The sequence below is a fragment of the Salvelinus namaycush genome, chromosome 21 (assembly GCF_016432855.1).
Source record: "Salvelinus namaycush isolate Seneca chromosome 21, SaNama_1.0, whole genome shotgun sequence".
Classification (NCBI taxonomy): domain Eukaryota; kingdom Metazoa; phylum Chordata; class Actinopteri; order Salmoniformes; family Salmonidae; genus Salvelinus; species Salvelinus namaycush.
Window position 1 is genome coordinate 15,710,126 of NC_052327.1, and position 20,754 is coordinate 15,730,879.

Sequence of the window (20,754 nt, forward strand, 5' to 3'; positions counted from 1 at the left end):
GAGATAACAGTGTGATTCATTTAATGTTGGCCCAGTACTTTCGTAATTCTACACCAAAGTACCTATTAAATGGGTTTGATGAGAGGCTAGATAAAGCCGGTACACCTTCATCTCTACATAGATTTTCAAGGTTGATATCCAAGCGTGTGGTGAGATGGACTTGCTTAGATAAAGGTAGAAAGAAATAATACACACTTTGCATATCTCCCCATGCTCTGACTCTGTGGAAGCTAAGGTTTTGAAATGGATTTCTTTATACTCCTAGTGCTGAATGAGTCAGTTATTTAATCTATGTGCACTATTCAACCCTAGCCAACTGTCTGTATTTTACTGTAGACACACATACAAAGGTAGAAAGACTTAACATTTTTTTTCAAGAATGTGGCCCATCCTTTCAGCACAAAGGCCCTACCTCCAATTTGGGAATATTTCTCAGTCCTTAAACTAAGACCAGACTGTGTTGTATCCTGTTAGGCACGCTTTGCCTTGATCTGCCTCAAAATTGTAATAACTCAGTCGGGAAAGTTTCTATATATCTCCAAGTGGCTCTCCTTCCAGCTCCCTACCTGAGTGGGAAAGGCAGATTTGAATAATTCTGTTATCTTCTTCTCAGGCAATGGGCTAGGGAACGATATGGGGTGGGAAAATAGGCATGCTCACTAGCTTTTCATGGCAAACATGCAGAACTAGTAAAGCTTCAGTAGATTTTTTAACAATCTTCAAACCTTGAAGGGATTCATATCTCTGCCAAGCTTGATGAATGTGGAACTGTACTGTGTTATTTTAGGGGAAAAAACATTGAATTAGCAATGAATATGACCGCAGGGCTGAAATTGCAAGTCTGTGTTCAGTCAAACCCACGTTACTGCTGCGTTGAAGGATGAAACACTATCTTTTGTGTGTGCCTTGATCATTAAATTAAATGAGAAGTAGGGAAACAAAAAGAGGAAAAAGTGATGTTTGCTTGCATTTTCAATTCTACGTGTAGGATGAATGTTTTGCCGGAGAATCTTTTAATAAATAATGCAGATTGATAAATTCAAGAGAAGAGGGGAAAGGGATGTGGGAATACAGTGCGTGTGTTTGTGTGTGCTACTCTTGATTGAGCCTGCAGGGGTGCCTAAGTGTATGAAATACAGAAAATATTCCAGGAGGAAGCCTTTGGGTATTTTATAGTCTGTATCTGTCTATCTGTTCCTGCCTGTGTATTCCATGCTTAATTTAGCCTATATGAGTGCCATATGAACACACACACACACACACATCACATATGAGCGTCAGAGGTTTTTTCCCCACTGGTTTTCTGTGAGCAGAGCATGAGGGTTACCCATAATCAGAGTTTGAAATGTACCAAATCAGACTTCCAAGCAACACTTTGACAGTGACTTTGACTATTTGCTAACCCAACAACTTTCCTTTTGCATACGCTTATTTTTTAGATTAGCATTGAGAGGCTAATAGAGAATGAGCATACAAGACAATTTGTTTCTAATGCTAACATGTACTATTATAAAACAAACGGAATATAATGGCTTTTTTTCCTTGTTTTGAACATGACTACTAGAGAAAATAAAAACAGAATAGCCATCAGGGTAATTTATTGCATTAGTTTAAATGAATTTGAACTAAAGGGTGATAGAAGTCAATTTGCAGTTTTGGTGCATTTTGCTTTATCACATTATTCATGCTTTCCTTTGGAAAAACGAACAAACAAACAAATTGCTAACCCTATGGAGCATGTTGCAGAATGAACAACACATTTCCTCTCCCACCCCTGAGCCCTCTGTGTAACCAAGGCATAATCAATAGTGGCAACCAAGGCAATAATCAATTCATTCAATAAGCTAGAAATCTCCCACTGTTTTTTCTCATGCCTCATGCTGCCTGTCAGTGTCCTAAAGAATGTTGCTTCAGTCTGGGATCTATTAAATCACAATCTGTGAATTAATAGAACATTAAGCCTCTTGGCAATGACTACTCTCACCTTATTTGCTGACAGCAGGGCTGGCATTAGATACATGACACTGTTGGCACTTTAACAGGGAAATTGTAGCTGATAATATACAGGTATCTGCCAAAATTAAGGAAACACCAACATAAAGTGTCTTAATATGGCATTGGGCCCCCACGAGCTAGAAACAACTTCAATGCACCTTGGCATAGATTCTACAAGTGTCTGAAACTCTATCGGAGGGATGCAACACCATTTTTCCACAAGAAATTTAATAATTCATTTTTTTGTAGATGGAAAAGCTGTCTCAGGTGCCGCTCCAGAACGTCCCAGAAGTGTTCAGTTGGGTTGAGATTTGGTGAATGAGGTGACCATGGCATATGGTTTACATCATTTTCATGCTCATCAAACCATTCAGTGACCAGACATGCCATGTGGATGGGGGCATTGTCATCCTATGGGGGCATAGCCATGGCAGCCAAAATAATGGCCTGCCCAGCATTTTTATACAAGACCCTAAGCATGATGGGATTTTAATTGCTTAATTTACTCAGGAACCACACCTGTGTGGAAGCACCTACTTTCAATATACTTTGTATCCCTCATTTTCTCAAGTGTTTCCATTATTTTGGGAACACTTGAAAACACTTTTTCCCCCCATTATTTTGTATATATTGTATATTGAATGTTGGCAGTGCAATGATTGTTTGCACTGCCAATAGATTAAATGAAATATGTGTGGACATTCACCTCCATTGAGGTACATGAAATGTGGACGTGTCCCCAGAGTCAGAGAGTTACTAGTGTCTACATGACCTACTGTACAATAACACTCTTCCATCATTTTTATTGACAATGTGGCTGTAGCGCTCCTTCCACCAAACAAAAAATATTGTTTTCATACAGTGTTATCCGGAAGAGTTTTGTAAGGAGAGTATATCTGCCGTACCCTCGTGACTGCACGAATCAGATTGCCATGGTTTTGAAAGGCCTTGTAACAATAACCCATTTATGAAGCAACACAGTATTCCCTTCACAGTATGTATGTGTTATTTTATTTTTTTACAGATCATCAAGCCCACCTACAGTTCAGTGTCATCTGTCAACGCATTCCTTTTACAAAAGCTCTTCTTCTTAGCCTTAGATTAAGATTAAAATCACTTTATTCAGATAAGGTCCAACCAAAATTTGACTTGCACTTTATCCCAGTTGTTGTGGGGGGGTTAAGTGCCTTGCTCAAGGGCACAACAGCAGGCCATGGCATCTAGGATTTGATACCAGCAGCCCTCCGGTTGCCAGCTCAATTCCCACCAGATATTTCCTGTCTGACCCAGTATTCAAACTGGCAAACCTTAGGTTGCTGCCTCGCCTCTCTAACCTCTAGGCTACCTTCCACCCTGGCATAAAGTCAAGCTTTTAGCATTCTGGAGTGTGACGAGTTGCTGAATTCAAGGTCCACACCAAGGTTGATCTTGAACATAAAACTCTTGTATGTGGCCTGTAAATCACTTATCACTAGTCTTAGCTTAACAATTACCCATGGCTGTGACAGCAATTTGAAGAGATAGGTAAAGTGTGTGTGTGTGCGAGACAAAGAGTCCTTGCAGTATTTCACATTATTTCTGTGCCGCCTCCACATGCTTCTCTATTCATATCCCCTCATTCTCCAACACTGCTGTTGCCACCCCAGTAGGTCTACCTTGAGATTTATGCATTGGCTAGTTTTCGTTCAAACTCACTGAAAGAGAGGTGCACACATTTTCATCCATGCTAAATGCAAAGATACTGTATGCAATGTATACCAACATGTTTTACGTTAGCAATAAAAAAAACTATTTAGAAGAATTAGAGCAATGTGCGGATCCCTCACTCTTTTGTCATCCACTATCATCCATAGGCCTATCATTCTCATACCAGCGCTGAGAACACAGTTTTTGTGTTTTCAATTTTTTTTTTTCAGATGTCAAGGTTCAGTCTGTCAACAGGGATCAGGCATTACCTGGAGGACCTGAGATCACACTTGAGAGCACTATTCCGGTCCCATGAAAAAGTGTCTGACATTCATTCTGCTGTAGCTTTGTTATCTCAGTGTGACTGGGGCTTGTTTCCAATCATCAAGACTGATATCAAGAAACATATTGATACAACGGTTGTTAAGTTGGGGAGAGGTCTGTCCGTGATAAAGCGCTGCTCTGCTTTCTTGACATCACAATCAACCAGACACGTCCTACATTCTTAGAAAAAAAGATTCCTTATAGAACCAAAAAGAGTTCAATCGCTTGCTTCATATATGGAACCCCTAAAAGTTATATATAGAACCCTTTCGTAGGGTTCTTTGATCAGAACCCTAGAGGTTCTTCTTCATTGAACTAAAATGGTTCCATGTAGAACTTTGCATGGTGCCATCTATGAATTATGGCCACTACTATTGAATAGTAATATTTTTTGTTAAGAATATAACATAATAAACAATTAAATAATGGACAAAACAATACTAAGCATAGTTTTTTGAATTTTCTGTCATTGGAAATGCGCACTGGTGGCCAGGTAGGCATCTGTTCGTTTGAATGATGACGCACGTCTACTCTTGCTGACTTCTTTACAATACAACTGTGTACATTAGTTACAGCGAACAACAAAAATGTGGCTTCTGCTCCGTTCTCAACCCACCCAAACAGCAGACCTCACACATACAGTTGAGACGAGCACAGGTTCAAGCTGCAGTGCAGCAATCCTGGATGGAGAGCATGTTGTGGGTATAAGGGCCTTGCTCAAGGGTCCAAAGGTAGGGGAATGTTTTGAGGATGTAAATCCAGCAGCCCTCCAGTTGTCAGATCAATTACCACGTTTTTTCCAGCGGCCGGCCCGGGATTTAAACCGGCCACCTTTTGACCACAGGTACTGCTCCTGCCTCAGGTCCAACTCCTTAGCCACTGGGCTACCTACCTCCTGTACAGTATGGGTTGTTGCCTGACTGGTTCCAGAGAAGAACAAAAAAAGGAGCAAAACCATTAGAAATAAGCAAGAGTTAATCTGACAATTTAAACAAAATATTATGCAGACATAATTATTATGATGTAGAAGATCTAGTTAAATAAAGGTTAAATGAAAAAATAACAACTTACATGAAGTTGCTGTCAGCAGCAGCCAAAAGAGAGATCCTCTGCCTCTAATACTTCTGGGTTTACAGCCAGACTGAGCAAATCAGAGATAGTGTGTTAAAAGTAATGTAATGATTAACTAGGCTATTGAATCACCAAGACTTATCATACATAATTTATTCTAAATAATTAATACATACCTCCTCTCAGTCAGCAACAGTCTTCTATGGCTTCATTAAACATAGTCCCCTCAATTGACTACACACTGAAATACTGAAATAAAAGTAACAATTAGCTAATTGCCAATGTTAGGCTGGGCCTGTAGATCTATTTGGCATATCCCATAATAAAAAAAATATTATTTGAAAGAGTTGGCTGGCTAGCTAGTAAAGTGGCAAAAAAAGAGCCTAGCTTTAGCCTAGCTAGCTTACAAACGTGCTCAAATTCGAATAATGTTTAAATAGTTTTTATCTAGCCTGCACTTTTTCATATGACTTTGGCTTCATATATTTGAATTAATTCATCAACTTTCCTTACCTTAATACATTGAAAAATAATGTGCTTATTGGTAGGCTACTTGCAAGTTGGTTCAACCACCATCATGCATCTTAATGCTGGAATGGCAGTAGTTTTTTGACTCGGAATGGCAGTTACATTTGGAATTGAACAAAAGGTTATTTTTATCTAAGGGTGCATTCGTCAAATTCAATCTGGAGTGCCAGAGAGCGCCCTCTGGGCATTTGTAAATTCAGAGCGTTGTCAGATTGTCAGTTCTTAAATTCAGAGTGTTTCGCTCTCGGAGCGTTCACTGGATGCTCTGGCTGAGGAGTGGGGTTGGTCCGAGCGTTCTGGCTTCACAACGGCAGTCAAGCACCCAAGCTAACTGGCTAATGTTGGCTAGCTTGCTAGCTACTTCCAGACACAAATGAGAGAACACCTCACTCTGACCATTTTACTCACCCTACCAGAGCTGGATAGGCTGTTTCATGTTATCCAGAGCGTTGGTGACTATAACTGCTGCTGGCAACAATTTAATAAAGTGTTTTTGCCAACGTTTACTGACACCGGTCATATTCAACTGGTGTTGAGCCTTCGTAAATTCGTCAGTTTTTCTGCGCTCTTGCACACTCAGACGAGAGTGCTCTGAAATCGGAGTAGATAGCCAGAGTGAATGCTTTTATTAAACACATTATTTCCTCTTGCTTCTAGCAAACATTTACTTTGCAACAGCACAGGTTTGTATGAACCTTGCTGTTTGCCATTCAGACCTTGGCAACAATGTTGCAAAATAGGAATTTGATCATCCCCCTGCCATAGAGAGCTAATGGTGTTATTATATAATTCAATTAATATAAATGTAAAACAGCTGTAACAAATTAAAAGGGAATGTTAGCTGTCATTTCAGAGTTTGATGTGACTGAGTTAGCTTTATTAGCTGTTTTTTTTCTAAAATCGATTCCCCATTAGACACTGGGGTAGGTATAGAACTCTCAAGGTTCTTTAGGTACTGTATATATAACTTTTTTTAGTAAAATGCTATTTAATCTCATCCAAAGTACCAAAAGGTTCTAAATAGAACCCCAAAGAACCCTTTTTTCTAAGATTGTAGTTTTATCATACCTGGACTACTGCCCAGTTATATGGATGGTCAAGTGCTGCAAAGAAGGACATAAGCATTTTACGGTTGGCCCAGAACAGAGCTGCATGGCTGGCCCTTAAATGTACACAGAGGGCTACTATCAAGAACATGCATGTCAATCTCTCCTGGCTCAAAGTAAAGCACAGAACTGTCTGTTCAAACAGCTAACACACAGCTCAGACACCAATACGTACCCCGCAAGACATGCCACCAGGGGTCTCTTCATAGTCCCTAAGTCCAGAACAGAGGGTGGGAAAACGCACAGTACTACATAGAGCCATGACCACATGGAACTCTCTTCCACATCAGGTAACTCAAGCTAGCTGTAAAACCTAATAAAAAAGCAACATAAATTAACACGGACATTGTAATATTGTATTGTTGTAATATTGTACATTTTATATCGTACATTTGTAATGGTAGAGCAGTGTACATTTTTATAGTGCACAATGTCTTGTGTGATGTATTGTTTTATTTATGATGTTGACTATTGTTTTGTTGTGATGTTTTGTTCCTGTTTGGACCCCAGGAAGAGTAGGGGCTGCCTTGGCAGCAGCTAATAGGATCCTAATAAATACTAAATACTCAAATATAGCACCAGGTTGCCCGTGCCATCATCATATCGAGAAATATTTTGGGATTATCAACCAGATTTTGCTTGGGGGATCTGGATCCCGAGGATGGTGCGGTGATTCATCGCTGTGCAGATGCGATTTTCCATGCATTTATTCATGTTGTAGAAAGTAGGGCTTGGATATAATCAAAACGTGCGCCCACCCACTAATCATAAATTACAGAGGGTATCTGCTCTTTTATTACAATATGCTGTTGCTCTGGATTTAGTTTCTAAAGGAATCTACTTGAGGTTGCGTGGGTAATTGGAGGCTTGAGTGTGGGTCAACCTGTGATTATGTCTGGGATTGGTTCAATCAACGCATCGCCCAACCACCTAATCATCGATGTAAAGAGCCCCAGAGTCGCCCTATAAAGAAATGTAGTCACATTTGTTCAAGTTATAGTCAAGGGGCTGATTGCAGTGCAGAAGAGTTAGGAATGAGGATGCCTGCTGTTTTTTTTTAACGGGACATTATGAGTCATTGTTTAAGTCACGGTGGTTCCATTCTGCAACACCACTTGAACCCATGGGACAATGCACAGTCAGATCTCATTAGTGCGAGATATTGATTAACTTTATATATGAATGTATATCATGTCAATTGCAGTGATACACAAGGCAAGCTAATTGTTGCTGGTTAATCAGTCAGCTAAAGTCAATGTACATGTCACTTAGAAATGTCCTTGTTTTTGAAAAAAAAAGCAAAAATCAATTTCCATTAAAATAGCACCAAATTGATCAGAAATACAGTGTAGACATTGCTAATGTTGTAAATGACTATTGTAGCTGGAAACAGCAGATTTTTTTATGGAATATGTACATAGGCGTACAGAGGCCCATTATCAGCAACCATCACTCCTGTGTTCCACTGGCACGTTGCGTTAGCTAATCCAGGTTTATCATTTTAAAAGAATTTGAAAACCCTTTTGCAATTATGTTATCACAGCTGAAAACTATTGTCCTGATTAAAGAAGCAATAAAACTGCCCTTCTTTTGACTAGTTGAGTATCTGGAGCATCAGCATCTGTGTGTTCGATTACAGGCAAAAAATGGCCAGAAAGAAATAACTTTCTTCTGGAACTCGTCAGTCTATTCTTGTTCTGAGAAATGAAGGCTATTCCATGCGAGAAATTGCCAAGAAACTGAAGATCTCGTACAACGCTGTGTACTACTCCCTTCACAGAACAGCGCAAACTGGCTCTAACCAGAATAGAAAGAGGAGTGGGAGGCCCCGGTGAAAAACTGAGCAAGAGGACAAGTATGTTAGAGTGTCTAGTTTGAGAAACGGACGTCTCACAAGTCCTCAACTGGCAGCTTCATTAAATAGTACAAGCAAAACACCAGTCTCAACATCAACAGTGAGGAGGCGACTCCGGGATGCTGGCCTTCTAGGCAGAATTCCTCTGTCCAGTGTCTGTGTTCTTTTGCCCATCTTAATCTTTTCTTTTTATTGGCCAGTCTGAGATATGGCTTTTTCTTTGCAACTCAGACTTGTGGCTAGATGTGCTATGCATGGCCAAACAATCAGAGATATTTTTCCTGTTTAATTTGCTTCTCTCTGCCAAGCCGCTGCACAAAGGAAAGTGGGTGATAGGTGTGTGCAGCGGCAAAGTGTGTGAATGGATTAATTTATCATAGACAGACACAGGAAGCGAAACATCTGCACAGAGCTGTGGGTGCTGTTTTGGAGACGTGTCACATCTCTTTACTTCAGGCCCAATCGTCTCAACTTCTCTCTTGCAAATGTAACAATACATGGCTTTCCTGAGATGCATATTTTTAATAATGCTCTCCTCTTCCTTCCCAACTGTGTTGGATTTTGCAGGTTTTAAGGACCCAAGGTGGTATGTGAGACATGTTACTGTAAGAAGGTCATCTGAGAGACAAGATAGCAACTTGAAAGGAATTTGGAACTTGGCAGTGTAGATTGTAGTCAATTAATGACAGATAATCCATTTGGTTGGCTGTATCTTTGACAAGTACACTGATAAACAACCTTGAGAGATACTTACATATTAGAATGGCAGTGCATTCTCCATCTGTTTTGTCACAGAACATTTTGTCTTCATATTATTTATTTTTTTAGATACCATACCCATGGGTTAACACTGAAGATACTTTATGTTGTGACAGCACCACCAGCCAAGTTCATTGTTTCAGTAATATTTTCTCTAAATGTATGTATATTTTTCAGTAATGTTAAGTGTTTCCTGTTTTACAGGAAGTGCTGGGACTCCTGTCACATTTAATGAGAATGGCGATGCTCCAGGACGCTACGATATCTTTCAGTACCAGATCAACAAGAGGTCAACAGCAGAGTACAAGGTCATCGGCCACTGGACCGACCAGCTACACCTAAATGTAAGGACGAATGGGTAACTGCTTTGTCTTGTTATTGTACGCAAGTCTTAATAATGTTACTTGTTAATAAATCACATTAACATCCATGGGGACTCATTTTCCACAATACCTATCAAACAATCAATTTAACTTATTTGCCAACGTTGAAAAAATAAGATTTGAAATGTTTTAAAAAATGTAATTTAGCAGACGCTCTTATCCAGAGCGACTTACTGTAGTGAGTGCACACATTTACGTACTTTTACATTTTTGTCATACTGGTCCCCCATGGGAGTCGAACCCACAAGCCTGGCATTGCACTACCAACTGATGATGATGATGTTGATAAATTATGTCAATGTTAATGAGTCATCTTCTTTTAGTTCTTGCCCATTTTTAAGATCAATGTAACACATGTTCTGCCCCACTCAGATGGATGCCATGCAGTGGACCAGTGGAGACCCCTCTGTGCCCGCCTCTGTGTGCAGCCTGCCCTGCAAGATGGGTGAGAGAAAGAAGGTGGTGAAGGGAGTACCATGTTGCTGGCACTGCGAGCGCTGTGAGGGCTACCACTTCCAGGCCAGTGAGTTAATTTGCGAGCTGTGCCCATATGAGCAACGACCCGACCAGAACCACACTGGGTGCCAACCTATCCCCATCATCAAGCTGGAGTGGCACTCACCCTGGGCAGTGGTGCCAGTCTTCATCTCTGTCCTGGGCATTCTGGTTACCACCTTCGTCATCGTCACCTTTGTGCGCTACCACGACACACCCATTGTCCGAGCCTCGGGCCGGGAGATGAGCTATGTTTTGCTCACGGGTATCTTTCTGTGCTATGCTATCACCTTCCCTATGATCGCAGCCCCTGACGTTGCCGTTTGCTCCATCAGGCGCATCTTCCTGGGCCTGGGTATGTGCTTCAGCTACGCTGCTTTGCTTACCAAAACAAACCGCATCCACCGCATCTTCGAGCAGGGCAAGAAGGCTGTGACTGCACCGCGGTTCATCTCCCCGGCCTCCCAGCTGGTCATTACCTTCAGCCTGATCTCAGTTCAGTTACTGGGTGTTTTTGTGTGGTTTGCCACCGACCCGCCACACATGGTGGTGGACTATGGCGAGCAGCGCACGCAGGACCCTGAGAACGCCCGTGGGGTGCTCAAGTGTGACATCTCGGACCTCTCACTCATCTGCTCGCTTGGATACAGTATTCTCTTGATGGTCACATGCACTGTTTACGCCATCAAGACCAGGGGAGTGCCAGAGACCTTCAACGAGGCTAAGCCTATTGGATTTACTATGTATACAACCTGTATAATTTGGTTAGCTTTTATACCTATCTTCTTTGGGACGGCACAGTCAGCAGAAAGGGTGAGTGTGTTTTGATTGTGTGATTGTATTTGATACACCTACATCAACTGTAGGCCCATATGTCAAGGCTATGTAACACAGTCAGATATGCTGTTCATCTTATTCTGTATGCATTGACTGGCGCCTCCACCTCTTACACAAGTGAATAAGATGCAATCTGATAAAATGTAAAGCTGAATATTATTATTTTCAACTCTTTTACCGAGAGATCCTTGCTGTAGTGAGGCTATTTGCTGTTGAGCCAGGAGCTGGTGAGGGTTCTTAGCTCTTGATTGGACAGAAATTGATGGCTTACTCATGCACAGATGTGGTCTATGATATTACGTGCTGGCTCAGGTGTGAGGTTTGGCTTGTCATCAGACAGTTGTAATCCTCATCAGTTCTATGACTAATGGGAACACAAACATGTGTTGTCTACAGTGTAAATGTCAGTAATCCATTGTGCGGAATTCATCCCTCATTTGGTTAATATGTTGTGAACCTCAGAGGCTCTTTGGTGATAGAGGTGGTAGGCAATGGACACAGTCTGTTGTCGGTGTTGTGTTTTATCACCCTTTAAGGTGAGTAATTATTTTGACCCCTGCTGTTTACTAGCCAATCAACTTAATTAAGAACCATCACTTCAGTTCTCTGCACTGAATTTTGGCAATGTAATGACATGTGAAATTAAATTGCTAATGATATGGTTGTTCTCAACTATTTTCACCTTTAGAATTCTGCATATGATTTTCCGGGAAGTACATAGGTCATAAGTCACACTTGGAAAGCATGGTATCTGTGAATAAGCTGAGGAACCTCTACCTCAATCTTCATATTGCCTATTTTATCTTCCCATGGGATTGCAATGTACATTTTCAGTCAGTGTCATACCACACATAATGATCTAGCGAATCCCATGGCAATACAAATCGTTCAATTGGTCCAAGTACTGCAGCATACTGGACAATTTCAAATGATTTCATAGGCTGCAGTATATAGTCTGGATGAATTCAAAGAGTGATTTTTCCATTTAAGTTTTCTACTGGAAGCTGCTTCAGTCTATTAAATTGAGACCCTGAGTTGAGTATCTGGTTTACCGAAGAAAGGCTTTGTTTTCTTCCCCCACAATTTTTGGACCAGATCTCATTAGTACAGTTCTGGTACATTAGGAATCTCTTCTCACTTCGTTACAGTTTTTGGATGGCGTGAAACAAGTATAGTAAATGACAGCTTGGCTTTGAGTAGATGTGGCCAGGCATTTGATAGCTGAACATTGGCTTACATAGGTCACAAATATTGATAACTATGATTGCGTTATAGAAAGTCCTTACTAGCCAAGCCATACGTAGTCCTAATCAATTTGTGTAATATTGTTCCAATTTAATGTAAGATACAAATGGTTTATAATCGTTACTGTTCATTGCCTTACTGTTCAATGGTAAGCTTATTTTATAGACTATACTCCATCAGAGCAACTCACTGGGGACCAAATAATGAAAACTAGTTAGAATTTTTAAAGTCTTAGATCTGTAAGCATTCCCTATAACTGTTTTGCCAGATGGTGATTATACCCCATCATTTTTGTATCTTTATTGGTAGAGCTGGTTGCAGTCTGTAGTCTAAAATATGGTGCTAGTCTCTTATATTGACCCAGTATTATATGTCAATGTTGTTGTTTTTTCAAGCTAGAGGGAATTGTTTCTAATCTGTGGTGAACAAAGACTGGGTTGTTTACTGAGACTATGAGAAACACGTTGATCTTGTGTATTATTCAGAGTGATATGTTGTGTCTGCTTAGCTCTGAAATAAGAAACACAGCTATGGCTAAAGATATTTACCTTTTTGTCACCCCTTTAGGAATTGATGCACCAATCCCACCTATATGTAGTGTAAACGTATGCTAATAGCATGATACAGTGCATAAACTTATAGGGGTACACATGTTTTATTTATTTATAAAGCAGATAGCATTTATAAAGCAAGATAAAGCAAAGCAGTGCGACAAAAACAACAACACAGTTACACATGGGATAAACCAACGTACAGTCAATAACACAATAGAAAATCTGTATACAGTGTGTGCAAATTAAGTAAGGAGGTAAGGTAATAAATAGGCCATAATGGTGAAGTAATTACAATTTACCAATTAGCACTGGAGTGATAGATGTGCAGATGAGGATGTGCAAGTTGAAATACTGGTGTGCAAAAGAGCAGAAAAAGACAAATATGGGGATGAGGTAGGTAGTTGGTTGGATGGGCTATTTACAGATGGGCTGTGTACAGCTGCAGCAATCGGTAAGCTGCTCTGACAGCCGATGCTTGAAGTTAGTGAGGGAGATATAAGTCTTCAACTAAGGTGATTTTCTTGCAATTCGTTCCAGTCATTGGCAGTAGAGAACTGGAAGGAAAGGTGGCCAAAGTGTTGGCATTGGGGATGACCAGTGAAATATATCTGCTGGAGCGCGTGCACGTGTGGGTGTTGCTATGGTGACCAGTGAGCTGAGATAAGGCGGAGTGTTACCTAGCAAAGACTTATAGATGACCTGGAGCCAGTGGGTTTGGTGACGAATATATAAAATCAATGAATGACTGGAATTCTGTTGTATGTCCAGAATAATTCTGAATTCAATTGTAAGTCTACTTATGAATGAAATATCACCCGTTCTGATACTTTGTTTCCATTACTAGCATCTTGTACATCCTCGCTCTGGACAGGATGTATGAAACTCACCACTTACCAATAGATTGCTAGTTCATGATTTTGCCTCAACAATACATGTCCAGGTCTTACACAGTCTTGGGTTTTACGTTTTAGATTCACGGACGATTAGTAAAGCTTAAACCAAGTTTATTCACCCATTGGGTTAAAACAGCTGCATGAGACAAAATACATATTCACACCAGTAGTAGTTTAAATACCCCACTTTGGGTGGAGTTTCCTCCTCTCTAAACCAGGGCTGCCCAACCCTCTTCCTGGATATCTACTGTCCTGTAGGTTTTCAGTCCAACCCTGATTTAGCATATCTGATTCAGCTAGTTAAGGTCTTGTTGAGCAGCTAATTAGTAGAATCAGGTGTGTTAAATTAGAGTTGGACTGAAAATCCACAGGACTGTAGATCTCCAGGAAGAGGGTTGGGCAGCCCTGCTCTAAACATTTCATCTTTATTACTAGGCAGGAAGTTAAGTGATACAGGCTACAAACTTTTCCTTCTCCCTTAAGGTGACCTGACCTGACCTCGACGCTCTTCCTCACTAATCCACAGCTCTCCACCCTTATCAGTGCCTGACAACATGTGATCGTCTTCCCTGCACTCAGTACATTCCAAGCTTAATTGCCTCTAACATAGTACATTCCTCCTACAGATAACCATTAACTTCTGGTGTAGACCCTCTAGATCAGGGGTGGGCAATTCCAGTCCTCGAGGGCCTGATTGGTGTCACAGATTTGCCCCAGCCCCAGCTAACACACCTGACTCCAATAATCACCTAATCATGATATTCAGTTTAGAATGCATTTGATGAATCAGCTGTGTTTGCCAGGGATGGAATAAAAGTGTGACACCAATCAGGCCCTCGAGGACTGGAGTTGCCCACACCTGCTCTAGACGATAGCACTCAATATTTCAATAGGATACCTGCTAATTAACACTATTCCAAGTCTAGGAGTCAGATCCCAGAATCCATCATACTGTACGTTATTAATCTTTAGAGAATGACTTGCCTAACTGGCCCTTGAAAAATCCCCTCCACCGGCATCACTTTCTTAGAGGACTGAAAACACCACACACATCAAACCCTTTAATTGTGGAATAGTAAAAAAGGGGGATCAACGCATTGTAGCCTATTCATATTTCAGAAAATGTTTAGTCAATGCCACATAGATTACACTGTCCCAAGGGTGCTCCCTCGGGACAGTGTATCAAATAAATCATATCAAATAAAATAAAATAAATCCTATTCAAATTGTTATTTACTGTCACACATGGCTTAATGTTCATAGGAAGAACACATGTGTGAATGGTGTCCCTGGAGAAAATATAAAATCATTCTGATATAGCACATGACCATCACTCCACTATTTAACAGTCTTCCACATTGATCAGAGCAAGCTGTTTAATAGCTGGATAAATGCCCCAGCTCTGTCATTTTAGAAACAGATGCTTCTTATTTCCACTCTCATCACAAAGGTAATACACTTGTGTGGGGCTTGTGCACATTCCCTTGCTGAGATTGCCAACTGTCTAGTATTTGTCATTTTTGCACCCACTAATGGTTTTATGGTTGCACCCTACCGGTTGTTAATCCCTCATATGATCATTTTGGTTTGAGTTTATACTGAAGCCTCAATTTCCATATTCACATGTTGTAAGGGGTGCATTTATCGTCACACTAGCATTACTTTCATACACATAATTTATGCATTGCATTGTGTGTATGTCTTAGGCCAGGGTTTCCTAAACTCTGTCCTGGGGGCTCCCAGGGTTGCACGTTTTGCACGTTTTAGTTTTTGCCCTAGCACTACACAGTTGATTAAAATAATCAAAGCTTGATGATGAATCAGCTGTGTAGTGCTAGGGCTCATACCAAAACCTGCACCCATGGGAGGCTCGAGGACCGAGTTTGGGAAACCTTGACTTGACTCCAGGCATAAGCGACATAAGCGGTCGCTTAGGGCTCCCCGACAAGGGGGAGTCACGGTCTAATATTGAGAGTTAGAATGGTAGAATACACAAGGTGCACGTTCTAAATTTGGTTGTGCAGTTTTTCTCTTGTCACTTGATTAGCCATGTCAGCTAACAATTTTTAGATTGCAAGTTAATCTAGCCAGTTATCTAAACTTGTAGTAATCACTACCAAATACTGACCGGGCACGAGCCCTGACCTCCAGGGGGCCCCCATAGATTTTAATAGTCACTCTCACTCAGATATCATTAACATTTTATTTTTACCTTTATTTAACTAGGCAAGTCAGTTAAGAACAAATTCTTATTTTCAATGACAGCCTCGGAACTGCCTTGTTCAGGGGCAGAACGACAGATTTGTACCTTGTCAGCTCAGGGATTCAAACTTGCAACCTTTCGGTTACTAGCCCCACACTAGGCTACCCTGCCGCCCCAACATGGCATAAGTCATGGAAGAATGTGTAGAATCACAGAAAATTTGCTGTAAAACAGCCAACAAAATCTCTCCAACCATTGAAAAAATGGGTAGAATTGCAGGAAAGTCACTTTAAAACTTCTAGAATGATCTCTTTGCATGAAATGTGTTATAAATTGCAAAATTGTCTCTGCCCCATAGAAAAATGAGTAGAATTGCATGAAAGGTATTATAAAATTGCAAAATGTTCTCTTCGCCCCATGGCAAAATGTGTAGAATTGCTGGAAATAAACTTTAAAACATACATTTTTTCTCCGCTGATGAGAGGGGGGCCCCTCTCCCAACCAAATCTAGCTTAGGGACCCCAAAAGGCTAGAGCCGGCCATGGCTAATTCTTTTCCATTTAACATTTAATTAACATGGTCTTTCAGACGGCATGATTTTTCTCAGTTCCTTAATTTCCTCATCCCAATTTCCATAACATTATGAGTTTTTTTTAATCAGAAGTAAGTTGTTATAAATGTCACCAGTGTGCAGAGATGGCATTTACATGAGTAAATAACCTTTGGACAAGTAAGCCTTGTCCGAGCCAGAAGGGTCCATAGGGCAAGAGCCTATCTCCTGATTCTGTAGCATTGACGCAGCTTGATGTACAAGTACACACCCTGGACAGAACGCTAATCTGTCGCAGGGCCTTACACCCAATCCATCTTCTTAATGCTTAGTGCCAGGCAGAAAGACATCGAGTTCCAGTTTTAGAATCTTTGGTACGACTCGACCATTCGAACACCCATTCTCAGGGCGGGCAATCTAACCACCAAGCTACTGGGTTTGGTTGAGCATGATACTGAACCAACAAACCCATTATTATTGAATTGACAATGTGCTAAATATGATAATTTAATCATAAACTATCATGTTTGGCATTAGTATTCCTTGCATTTTGTCCACAAACTTGTTAGAAAGAGCACGTTGGCTGAAAGTAAAGTTTCAACTTTTTGGGGGCTGAAAGTAAAGTTTCAACGCTCAACGCCCGTTGAATATGGCCAGTGTCAGTAAACGTTGCCAAAAAAAAGTAATTAAATTGTTGCCAGCAGCACAGTTGCAGTCACCAACGCTCTGGATAACATAAAAACATCCTAACCAGCTCTGCTAGGGCAAGTAAAATGGTCAGTGAGCTGTTCTCTCATTTGTGTTTGGAAGTAGCTAGCAAGTTAGCCAATGTTAGCCAGGTAGCTTGGGTGCTTGACTGCTGTTGTTAGGTCAGAACGCTCGGATGAACCCTACTCCTCTTCCAGAGCTTCCAGTGTGCGCTCTGAACGCTCCGTGTGCGAAACGCTATGAAATTATAAACGGACAATCTAACAACGCTCTGAGTTTACAAACGCACAGACCATACTCTGGCACTCCAGATTAAATTTACGAACACACCGGTAGTATAAACCAGCCTTTGGTCTTGAAATCTTTGGTTGTTTAGTACATGGCCTCACATGCAAAGAGATGGGTGGGGCTAAAGCTTACGAGGGTGTGAATGATGCTGAATGGGTGTAGACAAAAAAAGAGCTCTACAGTAGGTACCAAAACATTCAAAGGCCATTTTCTCAAAAGTGAGGTTACAAGTTTATCAACTTTCAAAGCAGAATTACTTTCCCATTGTTCCCCAACTGCAGTGTATGATATACCATTTTCTAGCTCTAAGTCTCTACTTAGATCCAATGTAAAAAACACAATTTAAAATGTTGCTACATAATGGGGGGGGGGGGGTCTACTAAGTTAACATATGGAATTGTTTTAAGATGGTCATACCAAGGATAATTTAGCTACTTGATTTAGATTTTTTAGGACCCCTGTAGGTATCAAAAAACATATTTAAAAATGATTTGATCAAATACAAATATTGAAATATTGAATTTGGCACATTGAATAACACATTCATAAATGGCAAAACAGGCAGTTAAAAGACAAATCATAAGGAATAAGGTTTTGAAGTCTCTTTCCTATATCTAGGAGATATAAGAAAGCTGAAGAAATATTTTTGTTTTTTACACATATTTACACCCATTTTTTGTTGGCACAAACTACCTCCACACTTCTGTATATATTAGTTTGTATATTCGTTTTTATATTAGTTTATCATAGACGTTTTCGTGAGAAGACCAATTTTCCGGATATCTCATGGTCTGACAAACACTGCTGTGCTTGACCACCTTCCACAGCAGATGCGGAAGGCCGACATAGACGGATGTGTTTGTTGGCTTTAGATGCAACACATGCAAAAAAATACAGATATCTCTAGCTTAAACTGATTTTGATGGAGTATTGTTTTATTATGATAATTAGACATCCGCCGGGGTGCTTCAATAGACTCTTAAGGATTAAGTATTGAACAGTGGAGGTATTTTTGTTAGGCCAACAAGCCAAAACTTTAATAGTTAGCTATAATTTAAATTGTGATGCTTTTGATCTCACCTAATTTTTACATTCTGTCTTAAAAAGCACATGTTCAACTTCATAAAAAACAAGTTATCCCATCTCAAGCGGTAAAAATATACACTACCGTTCAAAAGTTTGGGGTCACTTAGACATTTCCTTGTTTTTGAAAGAAAAATATTTTTTTGTTTGTTCATTAAAATAACATCAAATTGATCAGAATAATAGTGTAGACATTGTTAATGTTGTAAATGACTATTGTAGCTGGAAACGGCAGATTTTTAATGGAATATCTACATTTTTATTTATTTCACCTTTATTTCACCTTTATTTAACCAGGTAGGCAAGTTGAGAACAAGTTCTCATTTACAATTGCGACCTGGCCAAGATAAAGCAAAGCAGTTCGACACATGCAACAACACAGAGTTACACATGGAGTAAAACAAACATACAGTCAATAATACAGTAGAAAAATAGGTCTATATACAATGTGAGCAAATGAGTTGAGATAAGGGAGGTAAAGGCAAAAAAGGCCATGGTGGCGAAGTAAATACAATATAGCAAGTAAAACACTGGAATGGTAGATTTGCAGTGGAAGAATGTGCAAAGTAGAAATATAAATAATGGGGGTGCAAAGGAGCAAAATAAATAAATACAGTAGGGGAAGAGGTAGTTGTTTGGGCTAAATTATAGATGGGCTATGTACAGGTGCAGTTATCTGTGAGCTGCTTAAAGCTAGTGAGGGAGATAAGTGTTTCCAGTTTCAGAGATTTTTGTAGTACGTTCCAGTCATTGGAATGGGCGTACAGAGGCCCATTATCAGCAACCATCACTCCTGTGTTCCAATGGCACGTTGTGTTAGCGAATTGATCATTAGAAAACCATTTTGCAATTATGTTAGCACAGCTGAAAACTGTGTTCTGATTAAAGAAGCAATAAAACTGGCCTTCTTTAGACTAGTTGAGATATCTGGAGCATTAATATTCAATATTGTTATGCTTTTGGTATGTTTGAAGTACAATAGAAATGCATTTTGGCTAAATATATCGTAGCTTCGGCAGCCTATTGGAAGACTTGGAGCCGTGGCTTGTTGAGGATGTGGCTTTGTTGTAGTGCTTTTTGGATTCCCAGGAGATGTATTGTCATGCGAGATTGTCTTATGTTGTATTTAAATCGAAATATTATTTAATATTTTGCAAAACATTTCAAAATACATATTATATATATAGTCACCAAATATATTGATTTATATTATTCAAAATGAATTAAATACATTTTCTGAGGAAATGTACATATTTTGTCATATACATTTTGTTATACAATTTCAATATATTCTGTAATATATGTTAGAATGTATTTAAAATGTATTAAATAAAATATATATATTTTAGAAATATTTCACATATCTTAATTATCTAAGAGTTAAAGATGGTTGGATGGAGTCGTGGTTTTTTTAAACTGTTTTTTGGAATTTAAGAGGTATAGACTTTGATAGATTATGATAGGGAAGATAAAAAACATAATGTTTTTTTACAGCAGAAGACTTAAGTCTAGTGTAATGACAAAAGCAAATCTCATCCTCATACCAAACTGAACAAAAATATAAACGCAACATGCAGCAATTTCAAAGATTTTACTTAGTTACAGTTCATAAGTAAATCAGTCAATTGAAATAAATAAATTAGGCCCTTGTCTATGGATTTCACATGACTTGGAATACAGATATGCATCTGTTGGTCACAGATACCTAAAAAAAGGAAGAGGCGTGGATCAGAAAACCAGTCAGTATCTGGTGTGACCACCATTTGCCTCATGCAGCAAAACACATCTCCTTTCCATAGAGTTGAATCGGCTGTTGATTGTGGCCTGTGGAATGTTGTCCCACTCCTCTTCAATGGCTGTGCGAAGTTGCTGGATATTGTCAGGAACTGGAACATGCTGTCGTACACGTCGATCCAGAGCATCCCAAAAATGCTCAATGTGTGACATGTCTGATGAGTATGCAGGCCAGGGAAGAACTGGGACATTTTCAGCTTCCAGGAATTGTCTACAGATCCTTGCGACATGGGGCTGTGTATTATCATGCTGAAACATGAGGTGATGCCAGCGGATGAATGGCATGACAGTGGGCTTCAGGAGCTCGTCATGGTATCTCTGTGCATTCAAATTGCCATCGATAAAATACAATTTTGTTCATTGTCCCTAGGATATGCCTGCCCATACCATAACCCCA

General features: G+C 39.9%; 1 protein-coding gene across 2 annotated transcripts in view; it reads left to right on the forward strand.

Moving 5' to 3' along the window:
* Positions 1-20,754, forward strand: part of LOC120066625 (metabotropic glutamate receptor 8-like) — a 230,704-nt gene that overhangs the window by 202,675 nt on the left and 7,275 nt on the right. For both annotated transcript variants that reach the window (XM_039018051.1, XM_039018052.1), the window contains exons 7-8: positions 9,529-9,668; positions 10,080-11,015. In XM_039018051.1, coding sequence (XP_038873979.1) covers positions 9,529-9,668; positions 10,080-11,015 — 1,076 coding nt within the window. The remainder of the gene's footprint in view (positions 1-9,528; positions 9,669-10,079; positions 11,016-20,754) is intronic.